General features: G+C 45.3%; 1 protein-coding gene and 1 long non-coding RNA gene across 2 annotated transcripts in view; both read left to right on the forward strand.

The window, feature by feature from the left end:
* Positions 1–18,368, forward strand: part of FAM171A1 (family with sequence similarity 171 member A1) — a 129,647-nt gene extending 111,279 nt beyond the window's left edge. Inside the window, exons 6-8 of the mRNA XM_023632231.2 lie at positions 11,538–11,654; positions 14,552–14,666; positions 15,407–18,368. Of these exons, the coding sequence (XP_023487999.2) occupies positions 11,538–11,654; positions 14,552–14,666; positions 15,407–17,111 (1,937 nt within the window). The 3' untranslated portion in view covers positions 17,112–18,368. The remainder of the gene's footprint in view (positions 1–11,537; positions 11,655–14,551; positions 14,667–15,406) is intronic.
* A 1,078-nt stretch (positions 18,369–19,446) lies between these two features.
* Positions 19,447–21,389, forward strand: LOC138921443 (uncharacterized). The gene is made up of 2 exons (XR_011434014.1): positions 19,447–20,559; positions 21,044–21,389. It is a non-coding gene; the product is annotated as an uncharacterized lncRNA (long non-coding RNA).
* The last annotated feature ends 1,821 nt before the right edge of the window (positions 21,390–23,210 follow it).

The raw sequence follows: 23,210 nt of genomic DNA on the forward strand, positions 1-23,210 counted from the left end.
AGAAGGACAGGTATAGTGAAGTCCTCGGGTCTTTAAATTTAATATCCCAGCCTCAGCCAAGGCTGCCACATTGCTGCTGTGTGCCGGGTCCCCAATCTGATTGCTCAGTTCCGTGCCCTACCGGTTTGTCCCTATTTTGAATGTTATTGCTGTTCTCTTATTTCCAGATGACCCTCACAGTTCAGAATAGGTAATGCCTTTTAACTGGAGTAGAGTAGGAATCTGAGTCCCCTGGTCTGCAGAGTGAGGGCTGACCAGGGGGTGAGCTCAGCTGGCTGCCTGGCATCTGAACTTGAGTGTCGCTCTGCTCTTCTCCTTCCTTGCAACTCAGTGCCCTTGGTCTTTACGGCGACCTGTGATATTGTCCTCACTTCACAGGCAAATAAACCAAGCACTGGAACTCGGGATGGACGAAGATCCCAGATGTCCAGGCTTTCCTGAGCAAGATCCCATGTTTCTCAAACCAGGGTCTGTAGACCCAGAGGGCCTCTTCGGGCTCTGGGAATTGTCTGCAAGGATTTTAAAACCTGGGGTTTTGCTTTTGATGATAATCTTCTAAAACTTAACATGAAAAATATTCTGCATCGTCTGGATTCAATACAGAATTATTTTCCAGTTTTACTGAAATATAATTGACATACCAAGTTTAAGGTGTACAACATAATGGTTTGACTTACATATATTGTGAAATGATTGCCACTTTAGTTAAATGATCAGTTAAATGATTTAGTTAAATGATTTAGTTAGAGTGTGATTTTAGTTGATATCCATCATCTCACATAAATACAGAAAAAAAGAAAAAGAAGAAAAAATTTTTTTTCCGTTGTGATGAGAACTCTTAGCATCTACTCTCTTAACAACTTTCGTATATACCATTCAGCCGTGTTAACTATAGTCCCCATGTTGTACGGCACATCCCAGGACTTAGTTATCTTATAACTGGAAGTTTGTACCTTTTGATCACCTTCCTCCAGTTTCCCCTCCCCCACCCTCTCAATACAGAATTTAAAACCATCAGATCCTTTTATTGCCTGAATTTGCATTTATAGACTATTTGATAGAATAGGACTAAAGGGAACTGAACAGCAGTAGAGGTCGCACATAAAGGACACAACTTCATCACATTGAGGAAAAGTGAAATTGAAGGATGTTGAAAGAGGAACATTTCATAAGTTCAGCTCGAGAAAGGTCATAGGAGATCCGACTCACAGCCATGCTCAGCTCAAAAGAAACCTCAGCCTGGCCATCAATGTCATGTTTATGTTGCAAGGGACAAGTTCCCTTCAGTAATATGTCATCAGGTATGGCATTAAATTGATGTTTTTAATTTGAATATTATTTTGAAATTTTACAGCCTGTTTCTTTTATAAATTCGTTTTGTTTTATAAAGTTAACACATTGTGTGGGAATTTCTTTTTCTTTCTTTCTTTCTTTTTTTTTTTTTTAAAGATTGGCACCTGAGCTAACAACTGTTGCCAATCTTTTTTTTTTTCTGCTTTTTTTTTACTCCCCAGATCCCCCCAGTGTATAGTTGTATATTTCAGTTGTGGGTCCTTCTAGTTGTGGCATGTGGGATGCTGCCTCAATGTGGCCTGATGAGCGGTGCCGTGTCCGCGCCCAGGATCTGAACCGGTGAAACCCTGGGCCGCCGAAGCAGAGCGCAAGAACTTAACCACTCAGCCATGGGGCCGGCCTCTGTTTTTCTTTTTAAAGTGGTTTTATACATTAATCAGGCCTGGAAATCATTGGTATGGAAGATAATCCTGGCCTGGTATCTACTTTAGGCAAAGCCTCATCAATACTCGAGATTTATTTCTGGAAAAATATCCATCACTGGGAAAACCTTTCAGATAGGTCATTTTATCTTTTGGAATAAAATTCTGCCTCTTAGTAGCTCTGCCTCTTGGCCAGTATCACCCTGAGACTGAGCAAGAGGGGCCTCTGCCCTAAGCCCCACAGGTAGAGGGCCTCGCTCTGACGCTCACCCAGCTGTACACTTTCCCCATGGGATCAGGCCTCACTGACCCAAAGGGATGTGGCTCCCTGAAAGCTAAGCTCCCCTCTCTAGAATACCGTCCTGGAATTCCCTGCCCAAATGGGCCTAAGCTGGCTTCCAGGCCCTTTCCTGCAGGTCCATGTCCTGGGGGCAGACCTCTCTGCCCATAACACAGGCCACCTGCACACCCCCAGGCCATAGAAATGGCCAAGGAGAGGCTGCTGGCTGGGGCCTGAGCTTGGATATGTGAGTTAGCAGTCCACGTCCATGTGCACAAGGCTGAGGATGAGTTGAGAAGGGGGTGGGTCGCAAACCAACAATCCTTGTGCCTCCGTGTTCCAGCAAGTGCTCTGAGGAATCTAAGAACTCTATATTCGACCTTGGTCTTTAGGTTATTATAAAGCTATGACGGGAGAATAGGCACATTTATTTAACAATGCGATCGCTTGCCTTATAACTTTTAAACATTTAGATGTATTGTATCTGGATCTCCATTTATATTCTGGTCTTGGGTTCTGAGAATGTTAGGGGTCGCCCTGTCCTTGGGCAAATCACTGACCTCTGAACCTAATGTTTCTTGCCTCAAAAATGAGATACAGGAGACCTGCCTTTCCAGGCCGTGTAAGACTAAAGAGAGAGAATGCACATAAAGCCCCAGCACATTGCCAGGCGTGTATGAAGTTCTTCACGTCTTGTTCTTTTTGCCCTTTCTCTTGAATCATGCCTTTAAAATTATTTCTATGCAGACACGTGCTTGTAAATACCCAGAACACACACACACAACAAAGCCAGTACACACAACGCAGTTCGTTAGAGGTTCCCACAGAGGCAGCCTTGCTCGCTCTGCAATACAACACAGAGAGGTAGCTGTACCTGGCAGCCCAGCCATTTCTGATGCGCAGTCTGAAGTGTACCTAAATTTCAGGTGAAGAAACATAGGATCACTTGGGAAAAGATTTTTTTGCCTACTCCTTCTCAGCTGAGCTTATTCATTAGCAAAGCAGGTATTACTAGAAACCAGCATTTTTCATCACTCTTCTCAAAGCAACCCCGGAGGTGGGGGGCTACCATCTTTCTTAATGAGAAAGAAGCCCAAACTCAGCACAGGTAAGTGCTTGGGGCACACACATGGCATCATAGGGAGTGTAGAAGGGGGATGCGAAACACCATTTCCTTCAGACCGCAAATCCCCTTCTTGTCCGAGGATCTCAGATTTTTGTGAATTCCTGCTTCTGTGCCAAGACTTAATGTGGCTTAATAGAATAATGGACTAAATCTGGGAATCCAAAACAACTCATTCTCAGATGTGACTGGTTTGGCCCATACAGTCGATTTGGGGGCATTTGTTTGTTTGTCGTGTTTTAATTTACTGCCAACACTTAAAAATTGAAAGATTTCCCACGGAATTCTGTCTTGGCTTCTCTTTTAAAAATTGAACAGTTTATTCGTTTCAGCAAATATTTATTGGACATCTTCTTTGTGCCAGACTTTACTCTGTTCTAGGCTCTTGGGATAAAGCAATGAGAAAACAAGTCAGAGAAGGTCACTGTAATTATGAAGCTTTTCTCTAAATGAAGGAGACAGACAGCGAGTCAGTTTACTTCAAATGGCATAGTCCTATAAGGCGATTGAGCAGAGTGATGTCAGAGAGAATGTTTGGCTGGTCAGAGCCTTTGGAGAAGTGACATTTGAGCTGAGATCCTAAAGTCACCTAGGAGCCTAACATGAGAATGTTTCGGGGGCAGAATAACAGTCAAGGCAAAAGTCTTAGGTTTGGAACCAGTTTGGCCACACCGCAGCAGCCAGTTCACTAACCAGCACTGCCCCTTCAAGCAAGGACGCACAGCATCTGTAAGCATATGAGTTTGCCAACTCTTGGCCTGTAGTCTGACCAGTGACAAGGTTATTTCTTAAATATAGTAGAAATATTTCCAAAGTTGTTTCAGGCACTGGCTGCCCAGTGGATACACCACAGCAACATTGTGGGAAATGACATCAGGGTTTTCTGAAAGAATCGCCACACCCACAACAGTGCAAATCATTGAGAGCTTTGCTACTCGAAGCGTGGTCCGAAGCTGGGGAGTTCGTGGGCACTGCAGAACTGCATGCATCAGAATCCGCATTTCAACAATACCTCCATTGGAACAGGCTCGCTAACAAGCCCTGGATTAAAGCATCCTACCACATCTGTCCAGATGTTTATAAACTTCTCTGTTACGCTATCCTTCACTTGGAGTGAGTTTTCTAATGCGGGGGATTACTGGCTGTGTCACCCCCAATCCTGGCCTGCTTCCCCCACCCAGTCCCTTCTGACATGTAATTACAAGATGGATATTGGATTTAGCGGGTAATGAACAAAACTTCTCTCCGTATGGGCCTAATTAGCCTGAACTCTGATACTACTTTCTGGAAATTTATATATACCTCTTAGAAATTCAAAATTCTCTCATTAAATTTTATTAATGCTATTATGCATCCTAATACTTCTGCCTACTTATTTAAGGCATAAGCTTAAAACGCTGTCGGAATCTTTATGGTTTCCCATTATTGCTCTTTCCTGACACTTGTTTCAGTAAGCATTTCATAGCTCAGCTAAAGCTTAAAGGAAAGAAAAAAAATCAGTTGCTTAGAATAAATTTATTTTTAAGAATCTATTTCCCCAAAATTACCCTAAAAATACCCAGGGAACATGTTGGAGCTGAATACAGATTCATTTCTTGTTTTAATTTCTAATAATTCAACATATCTGTGATTTTATGCTTTGAACAGCAGGAGGTCAGTTATAGTGAGCTGCCTTCATTTTATTCTTCTTTAAACCGGCCCTGAAATGTACTTGCCCGAAGCAATAAGAATTCCACCATCTGCACCTAACTCTTGCTCTTCAGTTTGATTGCTTTCAACAAGCATGGTTAGATCATTGACCATCAGGTAAATACTTGGCTATGTAATTAACAAAGAATGTTTCCTCCTCATGGATTTCATGGAAAAAAGAAGGCTACTCCACAATATCATAAAAGTAGAATTTGTCACTGGTGCTGCTATACTGATGAATGTGACTTAGGGCTGATGGGGTCTTATACTCAGATTTTAGGGAGTGACCCCATCCCAGGATCTTGATGCTTCTGTATGTACAGCTGGTAGAAAAGTATGGTGGAGGTGACAGCTTAAGACAATGCAGACAAAAGCCCTGAAAAGTGAGTCATCTGGTTTCTAGAGAAATCCAGCATATTCAGGGATCGGGAGAGACCCTCTGATTAAAACTAGCGAGAAGCAGCAGCAGCACTTGCTATGGATCTGAGAGGTGCAGACCTCTTAGGAAGACTGTTCCTCAAACGAGCCAATGCCACGCCATGGTGGTTATTCAGCAAGGTCACCCCAGCCCCAGGCAGGAGGTGGTGGTTTTCCATAGTCAACAGCTGAGAAGCAAGACAGTCATCGGTTCCTGCCATCCACATTCATGCCCACGTCATGCAAATATGTGTCTTACCTCTCCCTGTAAATGTTCCCAAACGTTTCACAGTGAAAATTTAGGTGCAGGAGTAGAAATGGCTGTATTTCACAGTGTGAATATTCAATATTCACCTTTTGATCGGTAGAACTTTTTGGAGATGGGTTTTCTGAGTGGCTATGGAATTTCTTCATGAGTCCCAGCTTACAGACCCAGGAGAACTCACTCCAGCCTCTTTCAGGAAAAATATATGTTAGAAGATGTTAGCTGAGTGAAGTAGAACACCCAACTTAAGTGCTTAACCGATGAGGCCGTTTACTGTTTACATGACATAAGAAATGTCAAACAGCCAGCTCTAGGATTGCTCCCATGGCTCCATGAGATCACCAAGGACCTTCAGTTCCTCTGCTGGGCCGTGTCCTCAGTTCACACAGCTAGAACATGGCAAAGCTGGAATTCACGTTCAGGGCTGCCTTATGCTGGGGAAGTTGTTCATGCGGTCCGTTGGCCCTCTATAATGCGGGGCTTTAATCTGCCCACTGTTCTCAGGTCTCACGTGGTAAGAGATCTCAATGTAAGAGCAATGACTCATGTCCCTGTATACTGGCCAATGTGCAAGGTGCCAGCTTCAATTTGTAATCTGTTAAAGTGTGAGTTTTCACATACAGTTTCCTTTTCAAAATCAGTAGTGCTCCTGATATCAGGTTTTTCTGCTTGGTGCCAAATGCCAGGATGAGCTAGCGTGGCTGCTGAAATAGGGGATTCCGGGCAGAGTAAGTGTGCCAGGCAGGAACAGCAAGGTGAATCTGAACCTATAGGTCGTATGCGAATTAGATATGTGTTTTGGGCCTGTTTCCATATTTTAGAGTTCTTTCATTTGTTACATTTTTGAACTCACTTTTCTTTATATTTTGCAAATAAAAAGCTGATTTCCTTACTGCTTGGTAACCAGCAAGAAAATGGCACCCTTGGTGATTGCTAAGAGACCCCATCAGATCTCATAGGCGAGCAGAAGGCGTAGCTTGTTCGTTCGGCCCGTCAGTTATTGTGTGTAACAATCCTGGTAGTTAAATGTGGCTTCCCAGTTAAGAACTCGGGGTACTTCATACACAATGAGCCTCGCCAGCTGAATACATAACTTTTCAAAAGATGAGGATGATTTTTCAACAAAGTATTTATTCTTGAAAATATCTCTGGATCTTTCCATTGTGTTAGGTTTAACTCCAGAGAATGAGAATTCAGAGAAAAACTGATCTGAGGGTGTAGGGTTGCAGAAAAAACATACTGAACTTGGGTTCAGAATACCACGGTTCGATATCTGCTTTTGTTCCCCAGTCCCTCACACTGCCTGTGGACGTTATTCCAGACACAGTTCTAATAAGGTAGGTTGTCTAGTTCCCAACAGCAGACTGCCCCAGGGGGGGAGCTGGGGGTTGGTGGCGCTGAGGGAGCAGAGCTGATAACAGAAACACTGCTAACAGCACAGGGGAGGGAGAGAAGAAAGAAGAGAGAAAGGAAGGAAGGGAGGGAGAAGAGACAGAGGAAGGGGGCAGGGAGAAACAAACATGGGTGTCGGTGGGAGTATTTGGTTTAAGAGCAAACAGCTCTGTGTTCCCCAGCAAGGACCTAAGGGCATCAATATTTTAGAACCTGACATTGTAGTTGATCGTAATCATGCCCTTGAGTCATCATGAAAAATCAAAATTATACTCAATCTTATAAGGCAGGAGTAAAGGATACTTTTTAGAATTATAATACTGCCTTTTCAACCTTTGGCGAATAAGACCCAAGTTATATAGACGAAGAGGAGCTTCCGAACGATGTTAGGGAAATGTCCTTGGGGTTCAAAGGCTTTAAAAACTATTTGAAAATGGATGATCTAAAAATTTCAGTAATGTGGAATTTCATTCCCCGTGATGCCAGAGGAACCACTGTGTAACCGTCACACACAGAGTCCCAGGCATAGACACACCACCGGCCTTGGTCAGCCTCCAGTCTACCTCTGATGGAGCTTAACAGCTGGTGCCGCCCCCTGCCGCAGCAGCAGCTGTGCGTGAAGAAGGTGGCAGCCTGGCTGGGCCAGTGGGGTGGGGCACGAGGAAGCACAGGGTCCTGCCTGCACACCTTCACCAGGGGACCCGCCTTGAGACTCTGCATGTCCCAGCAGCTGCCTCGACTGCCTACTTGTCAAAAGGACCCCAAGAGAGTCAGTATCTCGCCCTCCAAAGGAAGTGATAGGAAGAGGCCGAGAGGGAGTAGTGTGGAGCAAGGAGGGAGGGAAGCACAGGAGAGAAGTGGGTCTGAGGAGGCAGCTGTGCCAGCTGCTCTGCCCTTAGGGGCTGCTGTGTGTCTGCGCGCAGAGGAGACAGGCTTACCAGGACAGCCCTCCAGGCAGCTGTACTAACCCAGGAGGAGGCCAGAGGCCTTGCAGTTGGAGCTTTCCTTGGTCCACACTGCAGGAGCAAGCTGGTCCCTCCCCTGTTCTGCCTGAGCAGTGCCTGAGGCCCCCACTGGGCTGCGAGGGTCCCCCCTCTTGGCACCCTGGTCACAGGCCTGGTGGTCACAGAACCTTAGTCAACAGAAGAGACTCTGCAGGGGTCTGTTTGTTGTGCTGTCTGGATGACCAGGGAAGATTCTCGGCACTAGTTCCCCACCCACGAGTCCAAGGATCTCTTACACGCGCCAGCTCCTCAGGTGGGGGAAACATCCTCATCCCACAGTATCAGGATGTCAGTAATGAGAAGCATATGTTTCTAGTACACAATTCATTAATTCTTGTATTCCTTGTGGCTTATTTCCTCCCACAAAACACAGAAAGCCTGGAAATGACTTTTGCCAATAACAGCATGATTGTTGAAGCCCAAGACTGTGTCACCCTTTATTCACTGAAAATGTGTACATTTTACGGAAAACTTGGGCCAAAATAAATGCCTCTTCCCCAGCTGGCTCTGTTCCCTTGAGTGTGAAAGGGTAGCGTCCCGCTGTTAACCGTGCTTCCGGAAGGAGATCTTTCCTGCCAGCCACACCCGGTTTTTCACACAAGGCCATCTGATATTATTTTTTGGGTTGCATGTCTGGCTTTCACTCCTTCTCAAGTACTGTTAAGTTCCTACGCCAGGGATATTTCTGGGTGCTGAGAAGCAGACAAAAGAAAGAGAAGACACCCGGGCCCACACTCACGGAGGAAGTAGGACATAGGACAGCAGGGTGGCAACTTAGCAAGGTATGTTTCTGGAACTCTGATGATGCAGTAACACGTGCCCTGGGAGCGCCAAGACAGGAAGATCCCCGAGTGCTGGCGGAACTCGGGATGAACACGTGATGTGACTTGAATTTTGAAAGATGGGTAGATTTTGGGAAGAGAGAAAAACCATGTGAGGTTGGAGCATCAGTTGCAGGCAGAGTCACAGAGTTGGGTCAAAGTGTGCATTATGAGGACCAACCTGGGAAGGACCAATGGGGGTGAGGGGTGGGGGTGGGGGTAGGTGCTGAAAAGCTCTAACCAGGCCATGCTTCCATTTGCAGGCTTCAGTGGCCCCCATTGTAATGGCATTGGGAGCCCTTCCCAGGCAGATGCTAAACTCCACTCCAGCCCCTGCCCAGCTGCTCCCTCCCTCCTGCCTCCCTGTGCCTCCATCCCTTCCCCAGACATCTTCCATGCCCGATACACTTTGCATGCTTTTGTGCACACTATTCCCGTATGCCCTCCTTCTCTTTCTCTCTGCTCTCCACTGCCCTCCCACCCTCCCCCCCCACCCCACCCCGGGCTGACAGTCCTGCTTGCTCATCAAAGCTCAACTCACCCCGAAGCCTTCTCCGCCCACCCCAGGTGGCAGTCCTTCCTCACCAGCTCCCAAAGCAGCTGTGTGTTCTTGAGCCGCCGGCCTTTGTGGCTTCCACCAGCATCACCGCCATGACTGACTGACCGTGGGCCCTCCAGGCTGGACCTGGCGACTTGTTAGCTGGGTGGTGTGTGTGTTCACCCCCCACTAGGCTTGCCCCAGATGTAACTGGGAGGTATTTTCAAAGTCTGTTTCCACTTGATGTGCTGTGTTGTGGAAGGCAGAGGCAACTCAGGCATCGGAGTAGTGTGCTTTACCCTTGAGTGAGCAGGAATCAGGACTCCTACCGGCTTTTTTTCCTCTCTGGGTCCCCGTCAGCCTAACCTAGTATCCGCTCCATTTGAAGAGCAGTGACTCAAGAATCTAATCTGGGGAAAACCGTGAACCAAGGAATGCGTGGCCATTTCCTGGCTGATAGGGGTTGCTATTTGGGAGAGCGTGTGTGGGCGTGGGGTGTGGCGTAAATCGTGAGCTCAACAGGATGGGATCCCCGGGGGAAAACTGGAAGGCGGTCGCAAACAATCCGTTCTCCACCTTCAGGGAAACTTTCTTGTCAAACATAGAAACCCTTCGGCCGCCTGTGTCAGATGGCCTCTGTTCCTGCTTCCTTGGTAGCCCGGGAGAAGTAAGTGATGCTCTGAATGCCTACATCCTCTCGGGGTTGTTGTTCTTCCGCAGATGAGTCTGAGTTGGGCATCCTTGTTCTCAAACTCATTCTAGAAGCCTTCCAGCTTCTCGGCTAACTTACAGTGAGATCCTCTGGAGCCCGTTGCATGGGAAGCTCAGACCATGCAAGGCGCCTGCTGACGCCCAGCCTCTCCCGGCTTCCTCCTTTGTTCCACGGCTGTCTGAGGAGAGGAGGAGGTGGGCGATGGGAGGCATTGCCGCGGGCACCTTTCCACCCACTATATTTGAATGTTGCTATGGCAACCCATAGGCCCTAGAAGCAGCACGAAGTATTGTTTCTTGCTTTAGGGGAAAAAAGAAATCCACTGTTGCCACCTCAGCAATGTGTGTGTACGGGAAAGGCGAGTGTAGACTATTTGGTGCACTGTTGCTGGGTTTCGGCCTCCAGTGGGCAGGGGTACACACGTGGCCACTTAGGGGATGGATGATTAGGCAGGGAGCCGAGCAGTGCAGCCCTGTGGGCAGAGCCGGAGCCCTGCGTAAGTGATCAATGTCTCTGTGCTGGGGGACCGCGGCAGGTGTGCCCGTGCCCCAGAAGGCCTGGCCGGCGCTCTCCCCGGCCTTCTGCTGCCGTCATGGGCCGCAAAGCAGATTCTGTGCAGGTGAGACACGTGACAGCCAAGCAACCTTGGGCAATGGCTCTGCTCCTGGAAACGTCACAAAGAGTAAAAGGATCAAACTCTGGGAAGATTGATAGGAAATGTGGCAGGGTGGAACGGAAGAAGTAGCATGGGCCTTGAGGACAGACAGACAGACAGACAGACCTAGGTCTGCTCCTGCTCTGCTCTCTACCACTGGGAGGCCTTGGGAGAGTTACGTAGCTCCCCAGTCTTCAGTGTCCTCATCCAAAAAGGCAAAATAAGTCCGACTTCTAGCGTTGTTGTGAGAATTAAAGATAATGTATATAAACACATCTACTATGGCTAGCCAGGGGTAGGTTCTCATTGATGTTAAAAACTAGTTGAAAGTAAAACTGAAGGAGAGCGCAGACCTGGACTTATTCGGTGTTTCCTAGCATCGGAACCAACTGGAAGCTCTTTAAAGTAGTCACCTAGGCCAGGCTTATTGGGTCAGAATTTGCAAAGGTGGGACCAGAGAATCTATATGTTTTTTAAAAACTTCCCTAAGTAATTCTGATGTAACCAGGTTCCGATTCCAGATAGGAAATTCATATATTTGCTTAAGGATAAAGAATATAAACAGCACTGAATTTCCCCCCTTTTTTCCACTTCCACCAGCCCTTATCATGCTATCTGTATTCCACATCTAAAGTCCAAAGGCTTCTGCTAAAATTATATGTGTTTGGAAGCAGGGACATTTGATAAAAGTGGTTGGAAGTAATTTAATCACCAAGGCAAAGGAAAACTAAAGTTGTTCGGCTCTTTCCTGAAGGGCGTTGAAAAGAACCTACAGAGAGCTGTATGCAGGCTCAGATGACAGGTGGACCATCTAGCCTATCTAATGGGTCATAAACATGACATTTAGAGTGACTTGTACAATACATGTAAGCCTTAAATAGGGGTTTAGCATGCACATAGCTGAAGTTGTTTTTTGCATCCCACAGGAACGTGGCTGAAGAGTGGGCTTGGTCTGGTGCACCAGGAAGGTAGCCAGCTGACGTGGACATACATCGCCCCTCAGTTGGGGTACTGGGTGGCAGCCATGTCTCCTCCCAACCCAGGTAACACAAAGCCAGCACCTGTGATGATGGGGTTGATGTCTTTGAGGCTTCAGGCTAAGGATGCTTTTGAGAAAAACTTCCTCAAAACCATCACATCTTACTCCAAAAAGGTGGAAAGGCTAAAAAACCCAAATGATGAAACTAAGGTATTTCCTGGGGGTGGGGGAGTTCTGGTTGGAACTCTCCCATCTAGGACAAGAATAATGCATAGAAAATAGTCTTATCTTATGTCTCTCTTTTGCTCAGACAGCTGCCCTAGGAAATGCTTAATCTAAAGCGCTCAGAGGCGGTTCGGACCTCCTCCCTAATTCCTGAAACAGCTGTGGCCTGGCGTAGGAGAACGTGTAGGGAAAGGCACTCCACAGAGGGTCCAGCGGAAAGTCACCGTGGGAGGCTTCTTGGGGCAAAAACCTTGATTTGGCATCTCTGAAAGGCTTAAAAGCAAACCAGTTGCTTTGCGTCTAAAAGAGTATTCATCTCCATTTAAGATCTGTGAATTAGCTCATATTCTCCTAAGGGCAACTCAAAGTTTATTTTTTTTAACCTATGTGCCTTAATTTATCCCAGCGACTATTCTAGAATTGTTTTTCAAAATAGTCATCGTAGGAGACTTATTTCTAGTGATGGCTTCGGTTGCTCAAAATGCCTTAGAATCTGCATCACCTGGCCTGCCTTCATGAGTGGAGCTCTTTGTTGGTGGCAAAGCTTTATAATCAGAGAAAAATCTTTGATTTTTCATAGACACAGCTAAAAGTCATGCACATCTGAGTCTGGTGAGTAAAGTAGGTGACTGAGCGAGGTCAAAAAATGTGCTGATTAAAAGGTATCTCTTGTCAACCATGAAGGCAGTTCCAAAATGGGAGTCCAGAATGTTTTACCAACAGAATTGTCACTGGAAGGAACACTGAGACTCCCAAAGTCACTAATTTGATGGAGGCCATTCCTAGAGGGGCATTGAAAAATCTGTCACATTTACTTTATACTCCCATACTGAGGAAATTTACACTTCACGTCTGTGTTTTAAGAGCATCTATTGCCCTTTATGATATTGTTCCTGAAGCCACATAGGCCTGAGCCGGGTACAGAAATGCCTCAGTCTCCAAATCTGAAATATCTAGAATATGATTAAGAGTAAGGAAGGAGGGAAAAGAAATTCCTGACGTTCCAAAGTCAAGGCCACAAAGCCCATACATTAAAGTTAACTTTGATTTTAGGTATGTTTCAAACAACAATGGCTATCAGTTTTCCCATCGTGTGACAGATTAATAGATACTTTTGTAAAGAGAAGAGAAAGAATTGCTGGGTGTAGGTTCACCGTAGCTTCCTGGCAGTGAGGGAAGAGAGAGAAAAACTATCAAAAGCATACATAGCCAGCTCTGATGGCATTTAACGTAGAAACAGATCTGCTGGTAACCTCACAGCCGTCACTTTTGTCAAACGAATTACAGCGATGCTGTGCTTTCATGGCCCAAAAACAACAAGAAAGTAATTAGAGTTTTTCTCTTTAATTCCCTGTTTAAGAAGGAAATGAAGTATGGCTGTGAATTTTATAAAGATTTCCGTTGGCAGAAGTTGGAAATAATAACATTTTAAGTACTTAAAGGACCAAACTTCAGTTATTTGGAAATGATTTTTATGTGACTCAGTGACTTCTGCCAAAGCCTTGCCTGTGTCTGACAGGGTTCTCTTTGTATAAAAAATGGTTTCTCTGAACGATTAAGGCAGGATAGAGTTGGCTGTTATTTTTTCAACTTTTGTAAATATTATTTCCACCCTCCTACCTCCTTGAAGTGAATTATATTTGGGAAAGAATGGTGTTATCTTTTGAACTTAAGTAATGTCACTGTTTTAAAAAACTAGTAAACTTCCTCGAATTTATCTAGCTCTTAAGAGATCTTCCTTCAGAAGATTTTTGAAGACCCTTAGAATATCAAAAATCAATAAGTATGTGGGTATATATAGTGTTTAATAATCATATCCATGCTACTCTCACATAATGTAAAACCACATTTCTTCCTTCACAGCTATCAGTGCACTGTCCTAGACACCAATAAGTGCCCCAAAATTATAATTTGGTGAGGTTTTCTTTGTTGCTGTAGACCTGTTGTCAGTGACATTAAGATAGATGCTCACTACTGTTCAACATAAAGAGTCTGTTACCCCACCTCTTGGAATTCTTTACAATGTGAATTAAAAAGAAATTTTTTTAATTTATCTCTGACCACCTTGTCTGTAAGTTCTGGAGAGGTCTGTGGCCACATAAGATAAGCCATTTTGAAAAGCTATTGTAGAGAAAGATTTTATTTATAAAAACGGAACGGATTTTAGAAACACTTGACACTTCTGTAGTAAGCTGTGGACTTTGGTTAAGTCATAGTACATTTCTGTCCTATAGCTCAGCTGATTGATTTCGACAGAGTCCTCTCCACGCAGTAATTGACTGCCCAGGGAAAGCGAGAATAAAATGTCACGATTGTTTTTCCTCCTGCCATAGGAAATTCCCAGATATTCAGTCCATCTCTCTGCTAAGAGTCCCACTCATTATATGATCATGCATCCATTTTCTTTTTAAAAGATCGCATTGAGAATGCTAAACATGCCACCGAATGCAGCTCTCGTCCTGGCTGAGGAGGGACCCTTGACCCCCTGCATTTAGGGTTTGAGTTTTCAGAGTGCTCCTGGCCACAGCTGCTTCAGTAACGGGCGTGGTGATCCCTTTTCATTGAGTGAAATTATGGTGATGCTGCTAGCATATCTCTAAAGGCTGTTTTCATCTGGCCCCTGCTCCACGCCCTGGCCATTAAGAGTAAGAAAAAGATGTTATGTTCTCAGTTAATTATCCCTCTTCTGATTTAAAGGTTTTCACGAATCTAAAATGTCCTTTTCTGACCTTCTAGGTCCCGTTGTCACGCAGGACATCACCACGTACCACACGGTGTTCCTTTTGGCCATTTTAGGAGGAATGGCTTTCATTCTTTTGGTTCTGCTGTGTCTCCTTTTGTATTATTGCAGGTAAAGTTTTACTGTTTTGGCAGTATCTTTTTTTAGTTAGGAATTTCTTGTGCAAGCACAGCTGTGGAGGTCCTTTTTTTCTCATGCAACTGTATCTAAGAACTGAACATTGGTCATCTAGGTTGCAAACAAACAAGCAGGATGTCGAAGTCTGCTGTGTATGACCTTTCTTAGAAGGGAAGTTATAAAAAACAGTTTGACAGTTGTTATATGATTCATTCAGACTATTCCTAAGTGCTGATTAAGAAATGATATCTTTAAGGCTGGCCCGGTGGCATAGTGGTTAAGTTCTCGGGTTCGGGTCCCGGGCTTGGACCTACACACCACTTGTCCAGCCATACAGTGGCAGTGTCCCACATACAAAGTAGAGGAAGATTGTCACAGATGTTAGCTCAGGGCCAATCTTCCTCAGCACAAAAAGAGAGAGAGAGAGATGATATTCTCAAGGACAAAGCAGAACTATTCTTCTTGTGATGCCTCGTCTCTATTGTAGACTCTTGGGTAACCGCTTTTGAATGAGTAACTTGGATGTACTTAGGAAAGCCTGGGGGTGAAATCTGCCGATGGTGCTGCTCGGAATTAAAATGAGGAGGAGGGTGTGGAGTGAGAAGGCTTGTGGCTGCCGATGAGTTGTTTTATCTTGTTTCTTCAGATGGAAATTGAAAATTAGGATTTTACTGGAAAATTTACTGTTATGAGAATCTTTAACATTTGGGTTTGATTTGTGTCTTTGATCGCAGGCGGAAGTGCTTGAAACCTCGTCAACACCATAGAAAACTGCAGCTTCCCACAGCCCTCGAGAGTTCCAAAAGAGATCAGTCAACTTCCATGTCGCACATCAACTTGCTGTTTTCACGTCGGGAGTCGGAATTCCCTGGCCCGCTCTCTGTCACCAGTCACGGCCGCCCGGACGCCCCGGGCAAGAAGGAGCTGATGAGCGGGGTCCATTTAGAAATGATGTCTTCCAACGGCGAGGTGGACATGCACACCCCGATGCTGAAGCTTTCCTACAGTACCTCACAGGAATTCAGCTCTCGGGAGGAACTTCTCTCTCATAAGGAAGAGGACAAAAGCCAAATCTCCTTTGATAACCTGACACCGAGTGGGACGTTGGGAAAAGACTACCGTAAGTCCGTGGAGATCTTTCCCTTAAAGTCCAGGAAATCCATGGAAAGAGAAGGCTATGAGTCCCCTGGCAACAGTGACTACAGGAGGAGTTACAATGCCATGCTCTCACAGCCTTTGTTTGAAAAGCAAGACAGAGACGGTCAGGCCTCCATCAACCACATTTCCACAGGAAGCAAGCTCACCATTCAGGAACATATGTACCCCGCGCCTTCATCTCCTGAAAAAGAACAGCTGCTGGACCGCAGACCTACCGAATGTATGATGTCTCGGTCAGTAGACCACCTGGAAAGACCGACATCTTTCCCTCGGCCCGGCCAGTTGATCTGCTGTAGTTCCGTGGACCAGGTCAACGACAGCGTTTACAGGAAAGTATTACCTGCCTTGGTCATCCCCGCTCACTATATGAAACTCCCAGGGGACCATTCCTATGTGGGCCAGCCCCTGGTCGTTCCAGCTGACCAGCAGCTCGAAATAGAGAGACTGCAGGCTGAGCTCTCCAGTCCTCACGCCGGGATCTTCCCACACCCCTCCTCGCAGATCCAAGCCCAGCCCTTATCTTGCCAGGCAATCTCTCAGCAGCACTTGCAGGATGCAGGGGCACGGGAGTGGAGCCCGCAGAACGCATCCATGTCAGAGTCTCTCTCCATCCCAGCATCCCTGAACGATGCGGCCTTGGCTCAGATGAACAGTGAGGTCCAGCTCCTGACCGAAAAGGCTCTGATGGAACTTGGGGGTGGGAAGCCGCTCCCACACCCCCGGGCCTGGTTCGTCTCCCTGGACGGCAGGTCCAACGCGCACGTTAGACATTCCTACATTGACCTCCAAAGAGCTGGAAGGAACGGAAGTAACGATGCCAGTTTGGATTCTGGCGTGGATATGAATGAACCAAAATCTGCCCGGAAGGGAAGAGGAGACCCCTTGTCTCTCCCGCAGAACCACCCACCCGTCCAGGAGCATCCGCAGAAAGAGCCGAGGGCCACTGACGGCACCGCCTACACGCAGCTCGTGTACCTGGACGACATGGACCAAAGCGGAAGTGAGTGTGGTACCACCGTCTGTACCCCCGACGACAGTGCCCTGCGATGCTTGTTGGACAGCTCCAGCCGGAGGAGCGGCGGCCAGCTGCCCAGCCTGCAGGAGGAGACGACCAAACGAACTGCGGATGTCCCCCCGGAACCATTAGCCAGTCCCGAACAGAGCCGATCTGCTCACGAGGACGAGGAGGACGAAGACGATGACGACGACCAAGGAGAAGACAAGAAGAGCCCCTGGCAGAAGCGGGAGGAGAGACCCCTGATGGCATTTAACATTAAATGAGCTATCGCACAGCCACCCAACAGTGGAATATAACAAAATTGCCAAAAATTCTTTCTTAAGGAAGCGCTTACCTGTTTGCAGAGGAAGTCCAGCAACGGCGACCGTGGGAAGTGGACTTTTCCTGCATTACCATTTGCTGTGTAAATGTTAGAAAGGAGTTCAAGTTATTACTCAGATAAAGGATGTGTTCATGGAGGCCTCACCTCCAGGGAGGTGGTGAACGTAGGTGAACCTAGTGTCTGAATGTCATTCCACGTACTTGACATGCCCACCCCCCCAGGACACTGAAAAACCACAAGTGATGTTGCTAGGTTCTGATGATAACCTCAATTCTCCCTCAGATCCTGGGAACAGACGAAACTCTTTTTGCATTGCTTGAATCGATTTTATCACGATGATGCTCCTGTGAAGTTATTATTGAGAAATTAGCTTGGCACCTAGTGTCTCGAGGTATGCGTTATCTCAACGGAAAGCTATGCATTGCTGCTTCGTGGTCTGTCTTTGCTTCGATTTTCGCTTTGGTTAGGTTGCGTTTGGGGTTTGCTTTTTTAAAAACAGTTTGGTTGTAAAGATTTTCTTCCTTTCTTTTCATCTGTCCTGCTTCTCGGTGGTTTATTTCAGTGTCTCCTTTCAGGAATTCCTAAGTGTCATCTCTTCACATCCAAGCCTTGTAATGAAATCGTACTGAAGTTTTTCTCAGCTAAGAGTCCTTCAATTCTGGTCCCATTAACTCCAAGTGCCTTTTTTACAGTGACAACAGACAGTCCCTCACTTTGTTTTGCTCTGTTTGTTTTTCTTAACTCCTTTAATTGAACTGCCTGGATTTTATAAAGTTATGAGATGATACCCCTTTTTCTTTATATTGCATGCTGCAAAGTGCCCATTTGTGCTCAGAATTCTCATTTTGACGCGGTGTACTCTCTAGTTCTCCTGTGTGACGTGGATTCTGTTTAGCTGAGTAGACTAGAGGACACTTAGAGATGCCCGTCCCCACTCCATCCCTTTGGCCACTGGCCACCATTATGGTTTCATTGGCTGTTTGTATATACGGTTACCTATTAACTCTGGAATCCTATGGGCTGACCTTTGCTCACCAAATATGGAGTATGGAGTGAGCAAGTGCACCGAATGTGACTATTAAATAAATCCTATGTACTATCCGAAAGTGCCAGAATGACTCTTCTGTGCATTCTCCTTAAAGAGCTGCTTGGTTATCCAAAAAGGAAAATTCAAAATAAACTCTGAAGAAGAAAAAAACCTGTTTTGTGGTCCTTGTCATTCATTCTGAGCCATTTTTTGTTTCAAAGTTGTTAGTAAGAAGTTCTTATTCATTCCTTAGCAGTCTGAAATGCTGGTTGTTGGGCTTAGATTTAAAGACTGCCACCTAGACACCTAGGAATTTCCAGTAGGGTTAAAATTGTTAAAATCCACCTTCGTGTTTAATTTCATTCAAGAACACGAGGTAGCATTTTGTGGTGTTTCAGAGAGGGAGAAATGTCTGCATTTACAAGAAACTGATGTTTCTTTTATGTTCAGTATTGATCCACCTTGGACCAGCTTCAAAAAAATTTCATTAAAATGACCAGAATCATCCCAGAGGTGTAAAACTGGGCATCGACGTCCTTAATGGAGATGTCAGGACATAGAACAGATTGGTGGAAATAAATTAAGCTGGTGTGTTTACAGCTTCCTTACAAAATCTTTATTTGTGAATTCCATGCAGGCAGAAAACCTATCAAGCTGATTTTTTCGTATTCTAATTTCTCGAATGTTGATGTATTCTGCTTTTAAGCAGGAAAACAGTTGCGAGACACCCCAACAGTGCTGGGGCATCTCAGTGGATGGCAGTCTGGTTTAACAAGTGCGGGACCATTTGGGAGTGAACATTATCACCAACAGGTGGCAGGCGAGCCCTTGCAGACTTCACTAGAGTCCAGGTGAGGGCCATTGGTCAGTTACCCTCCAAAGAAAAAGTAAGTGGCCTCTCCAAGAATATCCAGAGCCAGACATAGGTGACTGGGGGATGCTGGGAGATCCCAGCCCTTACAGCCCTGCCTAAGGTTGCTGCCAATTCAATCACCTCCTTAAAGCATCGGTGTCCAAAAGAGCTTGCGTTACAGTGCTCGTTAGCGGTGAAAAGTAGGTAACAACTTAACTGTCAATACCGATCATGGGAGATTTGGCAGGAAGATTGGGAGGGGGCAGTCTGACTCCTCCTCATCAAGTGGGACATACCTGGAAAGGACCGAGTAGCCAGCAGTGGTCATAAGACACTGTGTGCCTAGGAAGACAAGGGTTTGCCAAAGGGAAATTGGTTCTGCCAGAGACGAAGCTTAACTCGTTTTACACTCATCCAAAATGAGGTTCAGAGGTTAACATTTTTTCTCAGGGTGCCGACGCTGATCACCAGGCTAGAACTGTCTGGAGAGAGCACCGTGACTGCGGATTTTAAACATTTCATTTCTCTTCTCTCTAGCCTAATGAGGGTAAGATATGTCACAGTGGTCCGAATCCAAAGGCATCTTGCTTATGCCACCTAGTGGTGAGCTCCCATCTGCCTAGTAAGGAGACTGATCTGGACCAAAGCTGTTCAGGGCCAGCGCAGGGGAGAGGGGGTGGGTGCCCAGGGATGACTCGGAACTGGTTCTGCCCTCCAGGTGGGGTGAGTGAGGAGACGGGGACTGACGTTTGTTGAGTCTCTACCGTGGAAACGATCTATTAGGAACAGTAGTGCATTCAATCCTCAAAATTCATTCTCCTTTGTTTTGCACCTGACTAAACTGAGGCTGAGCGGTTAAGTAATTGAGGTCACTCAGAAGCGGTGCTCTTCTGCTTAAACAACCAGCTCCCTGGCGATGAGTGCATTTAAGTTATAAACGTTCCTGATAAGGGATGTGTAGGACACAACTTAGAAATCATAATAAAATACATGATACTCCACTGTAAGTTCCATTTGACAATTGGTTCCCACAGAATTCTTTCGTTGGCTTTTGTCATAGCCAACCTGTTATTGCAATTGACAGAAGGGTGTAGTTCTGACATGAACATTGATTGATCTTTTTTATATTAATGATTAAGGTGAAACAACGAAGATACATGTCAGAACTTGGAGGCGTTCGTCAATCACGGAGTGACTTCTTTGCTGAATCAGACGATAGTTTTGGAATACAGGAAGAATATTTTCTCAATTTTTTGTGTTATTTGCAATGCAATGGCTCCAGACATGATATAGTTTTAAGTTTAATCTACATGATTAACATTTTCTGTCACTTTCTTAAATCTAGACATTCAACAAATCAAGCCTCAATTTGTAGCATGTGCCCATTTCCATGGTATAAATATTCCTGGCGTGGCCAATTTCAAGCAACCAGTGTGACATCATTGCACACAAGAGTTGTGAAGAGAGGCACAGTGGCACACAGTTCTATTTCCACCAGATACAATAAAGGTAAGGAACCTCAAGAGCATTGTCAGACTTACAGTTGATCCTCATTATTTATGGATTCCATATTTGTGTATCCGCCTACTTGCTAAAATTTGTAACCCCAAATCAATCATCACTGTGCCTTTGCGGTCATTCACAGACGCCTGCAGAGCAATGTGAAATTTGAGTTGCCCAACAGGCGTGTTCCCAGCTGGGGCTGAACCAGCAATGCTCTGCCTTCTTGTTTCAGCTCTCAAACTGCACACATGTCCCTTTTTTGCTGCCTTTTGAGTGGCACATTTTCTGCATTTTTGTGCTTTTTGTTGTTTAAAATGGCCCCCAAGAGTGATGCTGCAGTGCTGTGTAGTGTTCCGAAGCGCAGGAAAGCTGTACATGCCTAATGGAGGGACTGTGTGTGTTAGATCAGCTTTGTGCAGTCATGAGTTCCGCTGTTGGTGTGAGTGCACTGTTAATGTATTGACAATATGTATTAAATGTCTTTGAACAGAAACACACAAAACAAGGTGATACATTGATCGCTTGATGAAAATGCCATGACCAGAGGCTTGCAGGAACCCAAGGCTGTATTTCTCCTAGAAGCAGCGGTTCTAGCATCATATTCGCCAATTCACTGCTCAAAGCCACCTTATAGAACATAACTCCAGCAAATAACAAGAACGGACCGTGATAAAAAATTAGGAAGCGATGAGCTTGCAGTAATTCTTACCTTTGTTTTTTACAGTACTTTTTAAGATTAAACTGTTACTAATTTATTTATTTACTATGTTTTTAAACTAAATTATTTAATTGTAAACTTGTAAAATATAATTTTTAATAATGGTTTTGCCTAGCAACTGACTTGCAAAATTCCTGACATTCTGCGTCATCTCTCGTAAGTCCACTCTGGGGTGCCACGAGCTAGAAGGAGGCAGCGTAGGAACAAGGTCTGCCCGACTCCAAACCTGGCCTCTTGCTTTTTGAAGCCTCACGTGGAAACCCTTAATTAGGATAGAAAAATCTAAGTGCAACAGCTTGCCAGGCTTTAGTGTCACTTGGGGTGCAAGAACCGTGTACTTTCCCGTGGTTCAGGTCTGGCTGCGGAAGTTGGGAGAGTTCCCTAAACCATGTCAGGAGATAAGCAACGTCATTTAAATGACAGAGACCCTGTGCTTTTGGAACTTTACTGAGTATAAACTAATGAGATAAATGCTAAAACAGTGAGGCAAAGTGTCCAAGAGAATGAGACCAGTACCAAAAAAACCCCATAAAACCTAAAAATAATCAGGCCACAAGTATGATAAACTCTATGATGTCTTGTGTTCATCCTCTCTTAAATTTTACTTTTGCAGACCTATATTTGGAGGACAGGGGGACAAAAATGAGTGCAGTTATAGATAGAAATGTGTGGTGATTTTTTAGCTATTTTGAAATTCCATGATTTCTTTTCTTTTTCGTCTTTAGATTTTTTTTTAATTGAGGTATCATTGACATACAACATTATATTAGTTTCAGGTGTACAACATAATGATTCCATATTTGTATATATTGTAAAATGATCTCCACAGTCAGTCTAGTCAACATCCATCACCATACATAGTTACAGAATTCTTTTTCTTGTGATAAGAACTTTTAAGATTGGCTCTCTTAGCCACTTTCAAACATGCGGTACGATATTATTCACTACGGTCACCATGCTGTACGTTACATCCCCACGACTTATTTATTTTACAACTGGAAGTTTATACCTTTTCCATGACTTTTCGTTTGCTATCTTGACATTATAATTAAGGCAAGTTGCAGATATGTTCTGGGACTTTGATGACACCCCTTGATGTCATGGAGAAGCTGCTGAAGTGGGCGTGATGGTTGTCAAGATCCGCGGAATAGGAGAAGGTGGGCAGTGGAGGGAGAGGGAGCGGTTGACGTAAGAGATGGGGGAGAGATCCAGTGAGCTCTTTAGGTGAAGTAGAAATTGCAAGCTTTTTTTTTTTCCTGAAAACCGTATTTTCAAAGCTGTGGGTATAAACACACACCAGAATCCCTGGTAAATGTTTTTGTCGTTCTTTACAGTGATGGTGACTTTTTTAATGCTGATAATCATTCCTAGGAGACCATTTACACCCCATCAGGATGAACAGGAATTAGAGCACCTGAGAATGTGGAACATGAAAGAGCCTTAAATGTCACAAGGGGAGGAAATTGAAGCCAAAAATGTGAAGACCTCCATACTGCAGGCAGTGAGTGACCACATAGTGTATCTTAAGTCTGTTCGGGCTGTGTAACAAAAATACCGTAGACTCAGTGGCTTATAAACAACAAGTGTTTATTTCTCACAGTTATGGAGGCCAGAAGTTTGAGATCGGGGCACCAGCATGACTCAGTGAGGGCCCTTTTTCTGGTTCTTAGCTGGCATCTTCTCTCTGTGTGCTCAAATGGTGAAAGAGGTGAGGGATCTCTGTGGGTCTCTCTTATAATGGCAAGAATCCCATTCCTGAGGGCAGAGCCCCCGTGACCTAACCGCCTCCCAAAAGCTTCAGCTCCTGAGAGCATCACTTTGAGCATCAGGATTGCAACATCTGAATTTGGGGGGATGTCATGCTATGGCATGGGACAGGGCCCCATCTCCTGCCACCTGGCCCTGTGTGCGTCCACCTCCTCAGGCCACTTCTCCATCC

The sequence above is a fragment of the Equus caballus genome, chromosome 29 (assembly GCF_041296265.1).
Source record: "Equus caballus isolate H_3958 breed thoroughbred chromosome 29, TB-T2T, whole genome shotgun sequence".
Lineage (NCBI taxonomy): Eukaryota > Metazoa > Chordata > Mammalia > Perissodactyla > Equidae > Equus > Equus caballus.